Here is a 14,886-nt window from a genome sequence, read left to right as displayed (position 1 = left end):
ATGTCTGCCGACAACAAGTCCCACCGCCTTTACGTCAAGGGCAAGCACATCAGCTACCAGCGCGGCAAGGTTTGTGCGCACCGAATTCGCGTATTGACGCTCCCCTTCTGACGATGAACCGCAGAGGAACACCAACCCCGGAACCTCTCTGCTCAAGCTCGAGGGCGTCGACGATGTCAAGGCAGCTCAGTGGTGTACGTCTCCGCGCTCCGCGTGTCCCCCCGACGCTCGAATTTTGATAGCTAACGTACCGACGACAGACGCTGGCAAGAGGGTAGCCTACGTCTACCGCGCACAACGGGCGATCCAAGGCTCCAAGATCCGTGTCATCTGGGTACGAATTCCCATCCCACCGTCCAGAAATCCACCCAAGACAAAAAAGCTAACCCAAACAACAGGGCAAGGTCACCCGCCCCCACGGCAACTCCGGCGTCGTCCGCGCCAAGTTCAAGAACAACCTGCCTCCCAAGTCCTTCGGTGCCTCCGTCCGCGTCATGCTGTACCCTTCTTCGATATAAGCTTCTCCGACACCCCATTTTTTGGCGAGAACGGGAATGAAAGCGGTCGAAAAATAAGGCAATGGTAGTTGATGGATCACCTCAGGCGCAATATTATACCGGGCACGGAAGCAGATTCGAGAACAATTCAGTTATCTTTGGGGAGACACACATGCACAGTCTTTCCCATACACAACGGCAACTTGTTCGGGCTGGGTGCGACGGTGTGAATGTTGATGTCCTGAAAGTCCATAACAATGGCACTTTTCAATCAAGATTCCTGACAAGATCAATGATACATGTTCAAAGTCATTGGGTGCATTGGCGTGATGTCGTGGAGATGGGGTTGTTGCGACAGCTCGGAACGTACAACCATGTGCTGCTAACTGTGTAGGCTATCTTCCGTAACGCTGCTACAAGCACTACCCACCCATCGCGCGATCGCTATACCATTCGTCAACGACAACCTTGGTCGCATGACTACAGACGATGACAAATGATACAAAACCGCATAAGGCCTATCGATACCTGACTAGTCAGGGTCTACAGGATCGAGCTCTCGAACACCACCTATTCTGGCATGTCATGAGCACGCGACACGTCACGATAGCATAAGAAGAAGGCTTGGGTTTCATCGTATTGCACTACACCCTGGGTATCTACCACCATTCCTTCATAACTTCGTAAGGCCAATTGACATGTAGCGAGTTGCCACTCGAACACATGATGCTAACTATGACCTCTATATCCTACATGTAATCGCTGTCCTCCTGCCGTGAACTTATGTACCCATGTCCTCCTTCTGCTGCCCGGGTTGTTAATCTATCGTTTCCATGGTGGTGGATAGAACGACGAGTAGGGACTCCGACCATCCCATCCTACTGGTGGCTGGCTCCATGGATCATCGCCCTGATCGGGATGCTGTGCTACGCTGCTGGACTGACCTCCTGGTTGGGTGTCTGGCAGTCCATGCAGAACGGCCGACTCTCCTGGCTGTGCGTCTTGTAGAGCGTCGTACTGACCGGAGTTATCTCGTCCTGGTTGCGTGGCTGGCAGATCTTCGTCTTGATTAACGTGAACTCCTAGTTCCGTGGCTGGCGGCTCATTCTGACTAAGAGGCTCTCCCGGTTGCATGGCTGGTGAACCACCCTGACTAAGCCGCTCTCCTGGTTGGAAGTCTCTCACTTCTCCATCTTCTTCCTCTTCTTCCTCACTGTCCTTGCACTCTCCCGTCATCCTCCAGTTCGGACCAGAAACGTCAGATCCAAACAAATCATCAACACGCTGTGGCTGGGCTGACGGCGGCGGCGATTGCTCAGAACCCATCACACCCATTGCCGGTGGCGGAGGATCTGAGCGCGCAGGATCAACCCTGAAACTCACGTTGGCGAGATCCGAAATGGAGATATCGTTGCGACGATGAGCTCCAGACTCGGCACGGAGGGTAGCCAGGAAAGCTGGTCGAGCGAAAGGAGGACTGCTCTGTTTGGGCGCCGGTTGGAACACGGGAAAGGACTGCGACACTGCCTGTGCATTACTCATACCTCGCATTGGCGTCATCGCGTTGAAGCCGGCTGCAAACGCGCTGTTGTCTTTGAGCTTGAGTGCCGGCAAGTCGATCTGTTTCGCCTTGTCACTAGCAACCGGCGTCGCTCCACCACCATCTTCATCATCTGACTCGTCTCCTTCAGCACCCAGTCCATCACCCTGCTCGCGGAAGGTGTGGTGGAAATTGAGACCGAAGATACCGGAATCTCGAGGCGCATCGTCTTCCTCCATGTGCTTCAGCCACTCCTCTGCTTGCTTGTAGTCGTCGTCGAGGTTGACTTCGTCGTCGGATACGACAGTGAACGTTCCCTGTTCAATAGCTGAGATAGTAGGTGGACTGACAAGGACGTTGGTGTTTACTCCGTTGTTTCGTGTGAAGAACGACGTGTCTGGTGCATGCGAGGTTTGAGGGAGCGGTTCACGAGATGAAAATTGGCGTTCCAGGTTTGCAATCGTTTTGTCTAGATCACTGTCCATCAACGAGCTAGTAGGTCGGGGCTCCTCCGCTGGTGGTGTACTGTGCTGATTTGAGTCGTGAATACTGGAAGGAAGATGTGGACGCTTCGCGGCCGGCATGGATGTGCCCGATACTTCATTGTCTGCATCGCGTTTACCTAGAGGTCGAGCCCTAGCACGAGCACGCTTGCGAATCTCCAGCGTCTGAGAGAGGCGAGCACGATCAACATACGGCGACAAAACCTGAAGCGACTTCACCGATTGCGATGCCGACTTTTTCAACTGACCCTTCGCAGGCAGAATAGGCCGCTTGTCCACTTCCATTGCCTCATCGATTTCCCTTCCAGTCTTGAAGTTTGACCAGTGACCAGGGCGCTCATAGAATTCACTACCATGTGGCATCGTGGGCAACATCTTCATACCGCCAAAATAAGTAGATAGAAACGCCCCAGCACTCTCGTAGTCGTGGGCAATCGCGGGTGCATGGAAGTTGAACTGGGCGCCCTTGCGAGTGACAGATGCCCAGGGAAGAAGACCAGTGTGAGCAAGGACGACGCGCTGTATGACCCGGCTGAAGTCTGCTGGATCATACGGAGGGAAGTCTTGCGTCTGACGATAGTCCTCGGCTATCAGTCCTAGTTGCTTTGCAAAGTCCGACAACAAGGACAGGGTAATGTAATGACCCTCTAGCTTGGGCTCTCCGCGTACCTCTACCCAGTCATGACAATCTGTGTCGCCCTCATTGATGCAGGCGACAAGGCGGCCAGGAGTTGCCAGGCGATGTAGTTGGGTCAGATTGAACATTCGTGAGGGCAGGTGATACAAGACCTTGTGCACCTCTTCGATGTTTGTAGTAGGCTGGGTCTTGATCTCACTGGTCAAACGCGTGAATGTGGCGTGTAGGACCTCCGGCATGGTACCTAGACCCGCAAGAGCACCGCGAAGCTTCTTGATATCTGCAAACACAATTACTCCGTGCTGGGGTGCGACGAGGCGCTCATACTCCTCAACAATCGCGTGACGCCACTCTGGGTAGGCTTCGCAACAGCTCGCTAGCCAGTGCAGGAAGCAACGCTCTTCGAAGCCACCCTCGACCTGTGCCAATGGCACTGTTCGCTTGACTGCGAAGGTCTGCCAGGGTTCTTCCACCTCGCCGGCAAGTTGTTGGATCTTGGTGCACACATCCCGCGGCGGCAGGTCCCATTGATTGTGGTAGAGTTTCGTAGCCAGGCCGTCTAGGTATGGATGCCCCAGAGTCAATATCATATGCTGCTCTTCGCCGATCTTTGGAAATGGATGCAGGAGCGACCACTCATGCTCCATCTTTTTGATCATATCAGAGCGGCATAGCCCTACCTCACGGCGGGTCGCATTGTGGATCTGAGCGTTTCGAGCAGAATGCCAGTCATCTCGCTTCTTTTGCACCAAGTTGAGCATCTTCTTGCCCTTCTCAGACTCTCGCGATTTGCCTTTCGGTCCGAAGAAGTCGGCGACGACGCGCTCCATGAGAGCGGATTCTCGGCGAGCAACCTCGGTCTTCTTCGCCATGAAGGCTTCGCCGAAGGCATCTTTCGGTGGTGCCTTCCGCAGTTGCCAGATATCGCAGCAGCTCTCAACAATCTCCATCGCGGCGCGACCGTCCTCGATCATCTTCTCCAGAGGTTCAGGCATGCCAGCAGGAAACGACGTTGCCCGTGTATAGTCGACTAAGAGCACAGCTTCGGGCTTGTAGTCCCCTAGGCGAAGCAAGACACCCTCTTTGGTGACGTTTCCGTGAACGATCTTGTGGAAATGCAAGAAGGCGAGGGCTGAGAACAGTCGCCGCAAGAGCTTCAAAGCGATTGTGAAGCGCACGCGCGGATGTTGCTTCTTGATGTCCTCTTCGAGAGCCGCGTATGACTTAAAGCCCTCATGCGTCTCGGTAATGACAGCGGGGATGTGGTTGATGTCGAGCGACTGCAAGTAACGAACGACAGATACATCGACTTTAGCCTTGCCGAACTTGAGAAACTCAGCATCCCGAAGTTCGCGGCGATTTCCCACATGGCGGAAGAATTTCGCTGTCTCGATCTTGCCTGTGAAGCGTTCGAGAACCCGGCAGGTGTTCGCGGACACTTGTTCAGAGAGCGGCAGATAGCGAGTTCGCGCCCAAGCTTCGGGGCGATGAGCGACGTCTTGTAGGTGGGGATGCAGCTCTGACGGCACGAATGTGTCCATCCGGTAGATTTCTCGTACTGCCTTCAACATGAAGATGTCGACTCGCAAGCCGTTGACGAAGACGTGGTTGACTAAGTTCTGCCGCAGATAGATCGCTTGTGGAAAATGGTTTTGTGCATGCGGGTCGCTGAATTGAATGGGCGCACCGTTCACCTCCGTGATAGTCTCAGAAGCGGACTGCAATCGCCAGCTGCCGTTCTTCCAAACTGGTACGATTCCGAACAGAAGCAGGCTGGCCCCATCGTCAGGGAGGTACACATCGCAAGCCGGAGGCTGCGGGCTCTCGAGGTTGGACAGGCCTATGGTGTAGCAGGGTTGACCTTGGACGAGATGAAGAAAGACATGGCAGCCGTCTAAGGACCACTCGCCGCCGGCTCGTGGAGACCTCAAACGCGACTTCCTATAGGCTGTGTTGTGGTTTGCGTGGAAAGCTTTGGGGTCGTGAACTGTGATGATTCCGACGACGCTATCTGGAGAGAGCCCGTCCGGGATAGGAGGATGGCGCGCGTCAATAGGCTCGTCTTCTTGCATATCCGACATGTTTGCAATTGATGTATATAGTCAGAAAGGGCGCCAGGTGTGTGTGGCGGGGGACGGTTGGAGCACGGCTTATAAGGCACAGTGGTCGTTGTGTATGGTGTAGTGAAGTGCCAGAACTGAGTGCTGTAGCTCGTCGAGAGTCCGTTCAGTATTGCCCCAGTGTGCGGGGTCAGCACGAACGGTCTTGCCCTCGGGGGAGTCTTCTGATCACCAAATGACGCCTGTGTCGGACTTGTTCGACTACACCCCTCTGTGCATGCACCAGAGACAGTGACTCACGGCGAGCGTCCGCGGGATATTGCCCTAATGAGCGGCGTTGACACGACAACTGAACCCTCGGGGAAGCCTGCTGATCAACAGGCAGGCGTAGGTCGGACTTGTTATCCTATACCACTCTGTACGTGCACCGGCGACAGTGACCCTTACCGACAGCGGATCGATCATCGGGTCTATCCCCTTAATGGCCGCGAACGGCCCTGAGCCATGACCAGGTATCTGAGAGCCCAGAACAACGACGTAATTCACCTCTGGAACTTAGTCCCAGCAGCAGTGAAATGATCGAGCCAGTCTCTTCTCTCCGGGAAGCCGTACAGACCTAGCAGACTGGGCTTACCTGGTTGGGCTTTGTTGTTGATTGTGATGACATATCTGATGACCAATTAGCTCAGCGACACATCATGTGTAGATGAAAGACTTACACGACTGAGCCCCTTGCTATCTGGTCGAGCATGGTAGCCTTCTGAAACTGGTATGCGTCTGTGGGAAGGGACAGATCCATGTCGGCGACCGCGATAGGTGGGTCCGTTACCAGAACCTCATCCCCTTTGCTCTTCTTAGCTTTACCCCATATGAAGTAGTTGTCGAGCAACATGGCGTGTACTGGAACCCAAGGTCCCTGGCTCTTGAACTTCATTGCCATACCGCCTTGGTGAATAACGCGACGGGCCGGCTCATGCAGGCGTAGTTGTGCAAACGTTAGTGCATCTGTGCGGATACGCCTCTGGAGATTCTGTACATCTTCACGAGCCTGAGCTTCATCTAGTAAGGTTGAGATGGATGTTTTCAGCCAAGTCACGGCCTGTAGAGCACGTCGTAAACGCATAGCCTCCTGGTTTGCTGTCGGGTCATTGAGGGAGTCCGCGATGCTGACAAGCCTCTGCAGACTGTCGATATAACTCTGCATCTGTACCTGAGGAAGCTCCAAATAATCTTGCCAGCTCTTGCCAAAATAAGCGATACTCAGACCAAGTGTGTTGACGAAAGGTGTGAATTTCGGGTCCAAGTTCTGTGTCGTTCGTAGTGAGGAAGCCGCATGCGGCATCTTGCGACAGTATTCTCGATACAGTTGTTGACTCTTATCTACCCAAATATCAATCATGTATGGATTGCAGAGGGCGTTAGTACTGCCAGCGAGATCACGGTCCATCGCCTGGAGCAGATACTGCTGATGAAATGTCGCAAGTTGCTCGCCGATAACGATAGCATCCATATGCTTCTCAAGGACTGGCCATTGTTTTATGATATTATCGTAGAACATTCGTTTCAGTCTCATTATGCGATCAATAAACTTCCTCTCGGCTTCGGCCAGCGACATCCAGATACTGTGCATTTCGACATTGTACAAGGGCAACGATGCCCCAGCTGCTGCAACTTCGTCCATACCACGCGTGGTGTTACATTGAGCGTTGTAAGATGGCTTATGCATGAAGGGCAGGGGCTTTCGCGAAGGTATGCCGGTCGAATTGGGGCTTAACGGTGGAGTTTCGTACACGGTGTAAGACGATCCCGTGGACGCTTTTGATAAAATCGATGGTGCGATGGAGGAAAAAATGCTATCATCAGAAGATACTGAGCGCATCTGGGGCGTTGCGACATGCTGCTCACTTGGGCGGCGAGGAGGCAACGGAGGCGCAGCTTCTGGAACTCCCGTTCCGCTGTCTCCACTAAACGATCGCAGTGGCGCCGGAGTCAATGAGCCATAAGGATCATTCGGTAGCGAAGAGGGGCTCTTAGGCCCTGTGTGGTTGGGAGTCAAGCAAAGTGTCGTGGATGAGGTTTGCGGCATAAAGGAGAGTATGTCGCGCTCAAGGGTATCGAACAAATCTGCGTGTTCATTTGTCGTTGTGGCCTGAGGGGATGGTCCTCTCTCTGTTTCCGACTTCAGTACACTGGGAGGCGTCGTCTCGAGAGCGATCGAACTGTCTTCTGGTACCCCAGTTCCTGTTTCCTCAGACGCATCGATCTCGTGGCGTGAAGTAGACATGGCCATTGCCATAGCCCTACGATACGCTTTCGAGTTGACGACCTCATCATCGAACGTGAACTCCGTAGCTTTCGCGATGGACTCTACATCGGCCTCGCTGTCGTTCAGACTCTTCTGATCAAACAACGACTCCGGTACCTTCAGTCTCGGGTGCGACTGCCGTAGAGTCCTCGACCGCTTTACAACCTGATCGAGTGTCACACTGTTATCCTCAACCAGCTTCTTGATATCCGCAATTGACTCCATCTGCAATCCTTGTATCAGCAAACTGAGCGCTGACTGCTGGCCACGGATCTGGGTGAGCAGCTCTTTGAAGGTCTCTTCCTTGAACACAAACTTCGCTTTGTCTTTGAACTTCAGGTTGTCGTTCTCCGCCTTCACTCTCAAGTCCCGTACCTCCTCTTCTAGGCACCCGTATACAACTCGACACCCCGTAAGCGCACGATCGAAGGTCTCGAGCAGCTGGGGCTTCTCCCGTAGCGCGTCATGTTGGAGGAGGCTTTGGACTTGCGACAGAGACGCCGCAATGACCATGGACTCGGAGTATATCGCGGTAATGAGGACCGAGGCATCTTTGTACTTGAGGCGCAAGTCGTAAAGTTCTTTTGCAGACTGGATGCTCTGGGGCAGCGCGACGAGCTATGGGGGTAGTAGGTGCATTAGCTTGGTACCATAAACCTGGGAAGTTTCCCGGAGCCTGTTGACGCGCTTAGAAATGGCAGGAACATACAGCACCGATTATACCAGACATGTCCACGCGTGTCTAATGACACCAGGGTAAACAATCAACGCGCGCGAAAGAGAAGACGCAGCATTCCAAGCGATCGCAAATGGTGGGGGTCGAAAGAAGCGTGCTTCAGCTCAGAACTCAGCTTAGGCATCCATGTTCGCGCCTGCCCAGAATACGGGGGCCCTCTGTGCACAGATCCCCCGCGGCCAGGACATCAATACGTCACGGCTGCATGCCAATGTATACCTACCTAGGTAGGTATTGAACTCAGGTCATTTGTTCAGGCAAAACGCACATAATCACGCTGCCAGATATTAGAGAAAGTCGATTACTGACTTGCTGGCTCTTGCGTATCTCCCGCTGAGCTCGATCATCCCAATTGTATAATACAAGGCAGCGGAGTCAACATAACACACGGCGCCAGCGAATGCCTGTCTACCAAAGGCGCGTTGAGAAGTAACGAAAAATTACCATCCCACCATCAGAATACCCATCAATCATGCTTTCCCTTTCCCGTTTCGATCAAAATCCAGGGGTATGTCCAGCTAAAAATGCCAATAGTTCATGCGAAACGGAGGCTCAGAAATGCGAGGAGAAGTCGTAGTTGGTGGCTCTGCAGGATACTACCTTGCAAATACCTTCACTATGCCGTCGCCACCTGCTGAGACGACAAGGCGACCGTCCTGACTCCAAACTACGCTGCACACACCTTCGCCACGCATGATACGATGCGCGGTGATCTCCTGTGTGCAGATGCGCTTGTCAAGGGACCAAAAACGAATGGAAGCGTCGTGGCCAGCGGAGACGGCTTCCCGGCCGTCTTTGCTGAGCGACAACGAAGAAATAGCTGCAGGGTGTGCAAGCATGCTGTATGTACATTGTCCTGTTCTTGATTAGCGAGGATGTATTTCTTGATATTGCAAAACGTACCTGAGTTGGCATCGAAGAACCGGATGAGATGGTCTTCGTGCCCACTGATTACAACACCTTCGAGACCGCCATTGGCAGATCCTGTCGGGCCGTGTATACCTTCCTCGTCAGGACCACCGCGACCCGCCTCTTGTGACGAGCCTTCAAGGTATTGGGAACTTGTCACGACTGATGTAATACCAGTCGCTGGAGTGCCGTCATATGACTCATTGCTAGCCATGCCAATCAATTCCTCACCGGTCCTCGTGTCGTACACCAATATAGATGCGTCGGAGAATGAGACAACAAAGTTCTCTCCAGTGGGTGACAGCGGGCTGATACAAGTAGGTGAAGGATGCGTGTCGCGCTCGATAGTATGTATCAACGTGTGATGGAATGGTGTCGTAGTAGCAATGCTGGGCTGCGGTGAGGATGGGTGATGCGAGCCAGATGTGACGGAATGTCTTCGGCTACCACCAACACCACGTCGAGATCCCGTCTGCGGTGAGACCAGCTGAGGCGGTGCACTTACAGCCCAAATTTTGATAGTGCCATCAGCAGACCCAGAAGCAAGTATGACGCGGTCTGGTCCTCCATACTTGCTACTGTCCGCGCCGAAGAGATTAGCACAGTTGGTCGGAAGAACGCATACAGTCCAGACAGCATCTGTGTGCCCTTCCAGGGTGGCCTTGGGATCGACTCGGCCTCGTTCCCATACGCGGATCGTAGCGTCTTGACCACCAGAGAATATCCAGCCATCGCCAGAGACTCTTCCGCCCGTAGCGAAATGAGCAGAAGCGGGGCAGGCTGCCAATGATGTCACAGTGCCTTCATGTCCTCGATGTGACCAGAACGGCTGGATGTCGAGATCATTGTTCATGCTGTGCTGGTTTGCGTAACTGGCGGGAATCATCCATCTCTTGATCATGCCATCGTCTCCTGCGGTACAGATCTCGGGTTCACTAGGGCTGCCGCCCCCGGTGAAAATGACTGACCGCACGACATCAAGGTGACCGCGGAGTGCGAATCGAACTTTGAAACTTTGCGGGTCATTCTTTGCTGCTGACTGAGCTACGGCTTGCTGTGCTTTCTGGTCGTTGCTCAATCGCCTAACATGGTCTTTGCTGGCCCTCTTGACTGGTCGTGGTGGTGATTTTGCTGGGATACTATCCGCTGATGGAAACTCCTCAGTGTCTGGCCGCCTCGGTGGGCCATCCTGAGCTGTCTCCGATGCCGGGTCGAAGATCCAATCATCTGTATCCTTGTCTTGATTGGCAGCCTGGCTTGCATCCGAGGCGTCATCTCCACGTATCGGTATTTGACGGCCTTCGTTGTCGAAAGCATGAGTGACCTTTTCAACCTGCTCTTCGGGCACTGAGGAAAAGTGCTGCTGGTTCTGAACCTGGCGTTGGTGTCCAGCGAGAAGCTCTTGAGCCATGGCAGCGTTGGACGGAAGTGGTTGTTGCTGTGAAGGCTCTCGTGCCATCTGCGGTGCGTGGTGGATTTGATGCTGGTTGGCCAAGCTCTGTAGTTCGGACGGGACTGGTACGTTGGGAGGCTGGTGGGTAGGCATCGATGTGCCTGGCATGGTTGGAAGTTGCGACTGCAGCCTCTGGCGATGTTGTTGGAGGTAGATATCCTCCATGGAAGCCTCGCCATGGTTCATGTAGCCGTTACCGTTTGCGAGGGGCTGCATGTTCTGCTGTTGTTGCGGGGCTTGCGGGGGTGGTGTAAGAAGATATGTTATCTCTTCGACGCATTTCGTGAGGTAGAGCTTCGACTTTTCTCGTAGATTCTCGCGATCGGCCTCTGCACGGTCGAGGAACTCTGAGTCAACGTCGAGGAAGGAGTTGTGTTTCTTATTTTGAGCTTCGCCAGGTTAGTAAGCGTTCGAAATGTGATCTGGCATAAAGTATACGCACGCTTCGTCGAGTTCCTGCCACTCTTCTTGCCCTTGGGGTCCTTGTCGTCTGTTGTGGCCTCGGCGTCACCTCCTGCTGCCTCGCTCTTCTTCTTTCTCTCGTTGGTGAGGGCCTGCTCCAGCATGCGAATGTGCTTGTTCAGCTGGTCGTTGAGCTTCTTCGCACTCCGCACCTCGCCCTCCTGTTTTGCAATCTTGGCCTTCATCTCGGCGCGCTCGATGTCCCAGGCATTCCGTGCACGCTCGTGGTTGTGCCATTCGAGCTGTAGAAATCGCATAACACCTGTGAGGGGGTCAGCCTGCCAGTCTCCCCGCCAGCTCCACGGCATGTCCAGGGGAAGCGCATACCCTGCAATGTGTACTCTGTGCCGGCGGGCGCATTGCCGTCACCCCCTCCGTTGGCACCGCCGCCGTTCATGGCCGAGGGCGACTGCCAGGCCATGACAGAGGTATGCTAGAGCGTCGTCGCGGCGATCGTGGGTGCGTAGAGAGCGTGCAGTGCGGGTTGGCATGCGGCGTCGGGGGTCGGCAACAGCGCGGTCGACGTGTCGGAATCTGGCTCCAGAGCTCGGACCCTGGGGCACCGGACACAGGCAGAGACGCGGATAGTGATTGAGGCTGTAAAAAGACGGGCAGTGGGGATTATGCGCACGCGCAGTAGCTGATCTCGTCACGGCTGCGGCAGCGTCTACACATGTTGTCGCACAGGGGAGGGAGCCATGCAGACGTAGCGCTAGGGCGGGACCTTGACGCACGGGCCATCACGACTGGATGCGGGAGCAGTGAGCAACTGTTCATCACTTTGCTACTCCCACCACTTTTGCGGTGCACACCTGAAACTATCTCAAGCTTACCCGTACCGACCACAGTATCTTGGGATTGGACTCAGAATTACAGCCTTCGCCTGGAGGTGGGCTAGAATTTCATATCGCTTCCAACCTTGGAAGCCATACGTACAAGCGATGAGCTCATATTCCCATCAAACTCACCATCAGTACTGACGGGCAGCCACTGGGTAGTGATCTGGCCTATGATACCTTCACTGTAAGTAATTCCTCCGTCTTGTCTTCTCAACCGTCATCTTTTCCGTCTTCACTCTCGCTACGTCACTGCCTCCCTATCCTGTCGGCAAAACCACTTGCTGCCAGTCGACCGAGCCAGTGTCGTCTGATAGATTATCCTTTTCAAACATTCAAGCGAATCGTGTACACTCTGGTCAGGCCATTGGATGGTCATCTCAGAGCCGTAATCGATCACTGCCGCCCCGCATGGCGCCGTGCTTCTTCATCACACTTCAGGCTCTCCGACATTTTACTGACGGTTATTACAGGTTCAACGTCTTCTGGGCAGTCCTTCGCGTCTGAAATGATCCTATGTACTGTCACTTCCAGATCTTGTAGTCGAAAAGCCGCCGCTTTGCCTAAGCGGACGACCGTGACTAGGCGGCCAAGAACGGTAATATGTTCAATTTCCATCATGTCTCACTCTTAGGTTCACGCATCAGTCACTCAAACATCATCTTCGGCAACTATTCCTCGGCACCCTCGTTGGGTGGCAACAACAAGCTACGTCTGGTGCACCCGCCCCCACCACCTTACCGTCCAGCATTCCACGAGGCATCGAAAATGCAACAATAACATTAGATCAGAGTAACTAGTATCTCACAGTATTACCGACGATCTTCATGCACGCCGTCGCATGGTTGGCGACTGGACTGGTGCCTTACCTTGTACATGCCAAGTGGAGCCTTCCCGATTGGTACAAGAACGTAACCTTGTCACAACAGTAGAACCTCTTCCCAGCAAGACCTGACCACATTCACCCCACCTCTCGCCAAACACCACCACCTCGAATCCGCTTCGAACCCCCGGCATCACGGTCGCGCATCTTTATTGATTCCATCGACACCGACATTTAGCCCAAATAAATCACCCGAGATGGCTGGCGGTGGTAAAGGTACGCGCTGACTTTGCGTCGCGCTCCGAAAGGCCTCGAGAGCTAACAGGATGCGCAGGAAAGACAGGTGGCAAGACAGGAGGAAAGGGCGATGCGCAAGTCAAGACTCCCAAGTCGCACTCCGCCAAAGCCGGCCTTCAAGTGAGTAGCTGCCCAATACGCGTCATCACCATTGCACCCCGCGCAATGCTTCGCGTGCAGCACAAAGAAACCACGCGCTAACGTGCCATCTTCACCACAGTTCCCTTGCGGTCGCATAAAGCGCCATCTCCGAAACCTCACGCGACAGAAGACGCGCATCGGCGCCAAAGCCAGCATCTACCTGACCGCCGTTCTCGAATACCTGACCGCCGAAGTTCTCGAACTCGCAGGCAACGCTGCCAAGGACTTGAAGGTCAAGCGCATCACGCCACGCCATCTCCAGCTCGCCATTAGAGGTGACGAGGAACTCGACACACTCATCCGCGCTACCATTGCTTTCGGAGGTGTTTTGCCGCACATCAACCGCGCATTGCTACTCAAGGTGGAGCAAAAGAAGAAGGGCGGTGCCGCAAAGGCTGGCGAGGTATAGGTGGCTGGTTCTCTGGGCAGTACGCGCACGCGCCATCATCGTGGCAAGACGGACCATTTCGCAAGCCAACTATGGCCTAACAAGCGGTCAAACGTCTGTCACATGTATGGATAAGCACGCTCTTTGTTTGGCTTTACTACACATTCTGCCGTCCTCTTGACGGGAACAGCTCATCTTTCTGCTGAAGTACAGGATGTTAGGATACGGTGTTAACTCTCTTTAGTCAGGCGCGAGAGGATCGGTGTTGAGGTCATGGATTTCATTTGTCCTTTGCGGTATGTAGCAACACTCAATTGATGCCAGTGAGCGACAAGAAAAGCCCATCGCATTCTCCGATCGAACGGTACACGATTTGCACCCAAGACGCGTTCGCGCATATCGCATAGCTACGTCCTCTTGTTCAACAGAAGCGAAGCGCAATGCTCAAACGCGCATAGCACGTGTGTATGTGTGTTGAATTGATGCTCAGACACGCGCTGTGGTGTTTGCGGATTCGGCTTGCGCGACAATCACGAGTATCTCGATTCCGAGTTTGGTCACACGAATGTATACTCCCGTCTCTCAAACCACACATGACGCGAAGGAAGCTGTATGCTTGCAAGGCAACCACAGGGTATACCAATGTCAGCATAACATTTATCCCATCAAACATTCAATCTTTCTTCATCTCCAAACTACCACAATCTATCATTACCATCACTCCACAACTACCCATCGTCAACATGTTTGGATCGCCCTTCAGCCGCGACTACTCTCGCCGCACCCCCATGCCCTCTACATACGTCTACCCAAGCTATACAGCCCCAAACCAGACTGCTTACCACCCTCAACATACATACGACGCACCTCGCCAGCACCGCCATACGCCGCGTCAACATCCCCAACCACAGTACCACTCCCCTCAGCCCCGACAAGGCCGTTTTTCCAGACGCCCCTCACACTACTCCGATATCTCCCCCAGCCCCTCCGAACATGACACCCCAGACGAAATACGCCCATACTACATGATGCCATCCGACGACCCCCACGCAAACATTCCACCTCAGTTTCGCCGCCAGAGAAACCATAGCCAACCTCCACCTCCTCCCTCCTCTCCACCCCCCTCAACAAACACAACCTCATTATTCCGCCCCTTCCACGCCAGAGTCACGCCTAGGGCGGCGCAGAAATTGGGTAAAGACGAGATACTCATCTTACCAGCCATGCTTACGCGTCTGCGTGTGCAGATGAGAAGTAGGGATGGCAATGAAACCCTAAGGGTGAATGTTGCAGGAGATA

The 14,886-nt window shown here is 53.9% G+C and overlaps 4 protein-coding genes across 4 annotated transcripts; 2 read left to right on the top strand and 2 right to left on the bottom strand.

Annotated features, from left to right (window-relative positions):
- Positions 1-518, top strand: RPL33B (60S ribosomal protein L33B; the record flags this gene model as incomplete). The annotated part of the gene is made up of 4 exons (XM_051451070.1): positions 1-69; positions 125-194; positions 261-334; positions 399-518. 4 exons carry the CDS (start codon positions 1-3, stop codon positions 516-518), a joined length of 333 nt encoding a protein of 110 aa, XP_051297733.1.
- Positions 519-1,319: 801 nt separating this feature from the next.
- J4E86_010571 (uncharacterized protein) lies at positions 1,320-5,258 on the bottom strand (the record flags this gene model as incomplete). Its single annotated transcript, XM_051451069.1, has 1 exon — positions 1,320-5,258. The coding sequence occupies one exon, from the start codon at positions 5,256-5,258 to the stop codon at positions 1,320-1,322; it is 3,939 nt and encodes a 1,312-aa protein (XP_051297732.1).
- Positions 5,259-5,779: 521 nt separating this feature from the next.
- Positions 5,780-11,523, bottom strand: J4E86_010570 (uncharacterized protein; the record flags this gene model as incomplete). The annotated part of the gene is made up of 6 exons (XM_051451068.1): positions 5,780-5,906; positions 5,957-8,160; positions 8,890-9,098; positions 9,182-11,029; positions 11,083-11,364; positions 11,430-11,523. The coding sequence occupies 6 exons, from the start codon at positions 11,521-11,523 to the stop codon at positions 5,780-5,782; spliced, it is 4,764 nt and encodes a 1,587-aa protein (XP_051297731.1).
- Positions 11,524-13,018: 1,495 nt separating this feature from the next.
- On the top strand, positions 13,019-13,608 carry HTZ1 (histone H2A.Z; the record flags this gene model as incomplete). Its single annotated transcript, XM_051451067.1, has 3 exons — positions 13,019-13,037; positions 13,096-13,178; positions 13,279-13,608. 3 exons carry the CDS (start codon positions 13,019-13,021, stop codon positions 13,606-13,608), a joined length of 432 nt encoding a protein of 143 aa, XP_051297730.1.
- Positions 13,609-14,886: the final 1,278 nt, after the last annotated feature.

This window comes from Alternaria arbusti (assembly GCF_024043155.1).
Source record: "Alternaria arbusti strain BMP 1465 chromosome Unknown scaffold_23, whole genome shotgun sequence".
Classification (NCBI taxonomy): domain Eukaryota; kingdom Fungi; phylum Ascomycota; class Dothideomycetes; order Pleosporales; family Pleosporaceae; genus Alternaria; species Alternaria arbusti.
The sequence above is the reverse complement of the archived record's forward strand: the minus strand, read 5'-3'. Positions and strand labels throughout refer to the sequence as shown.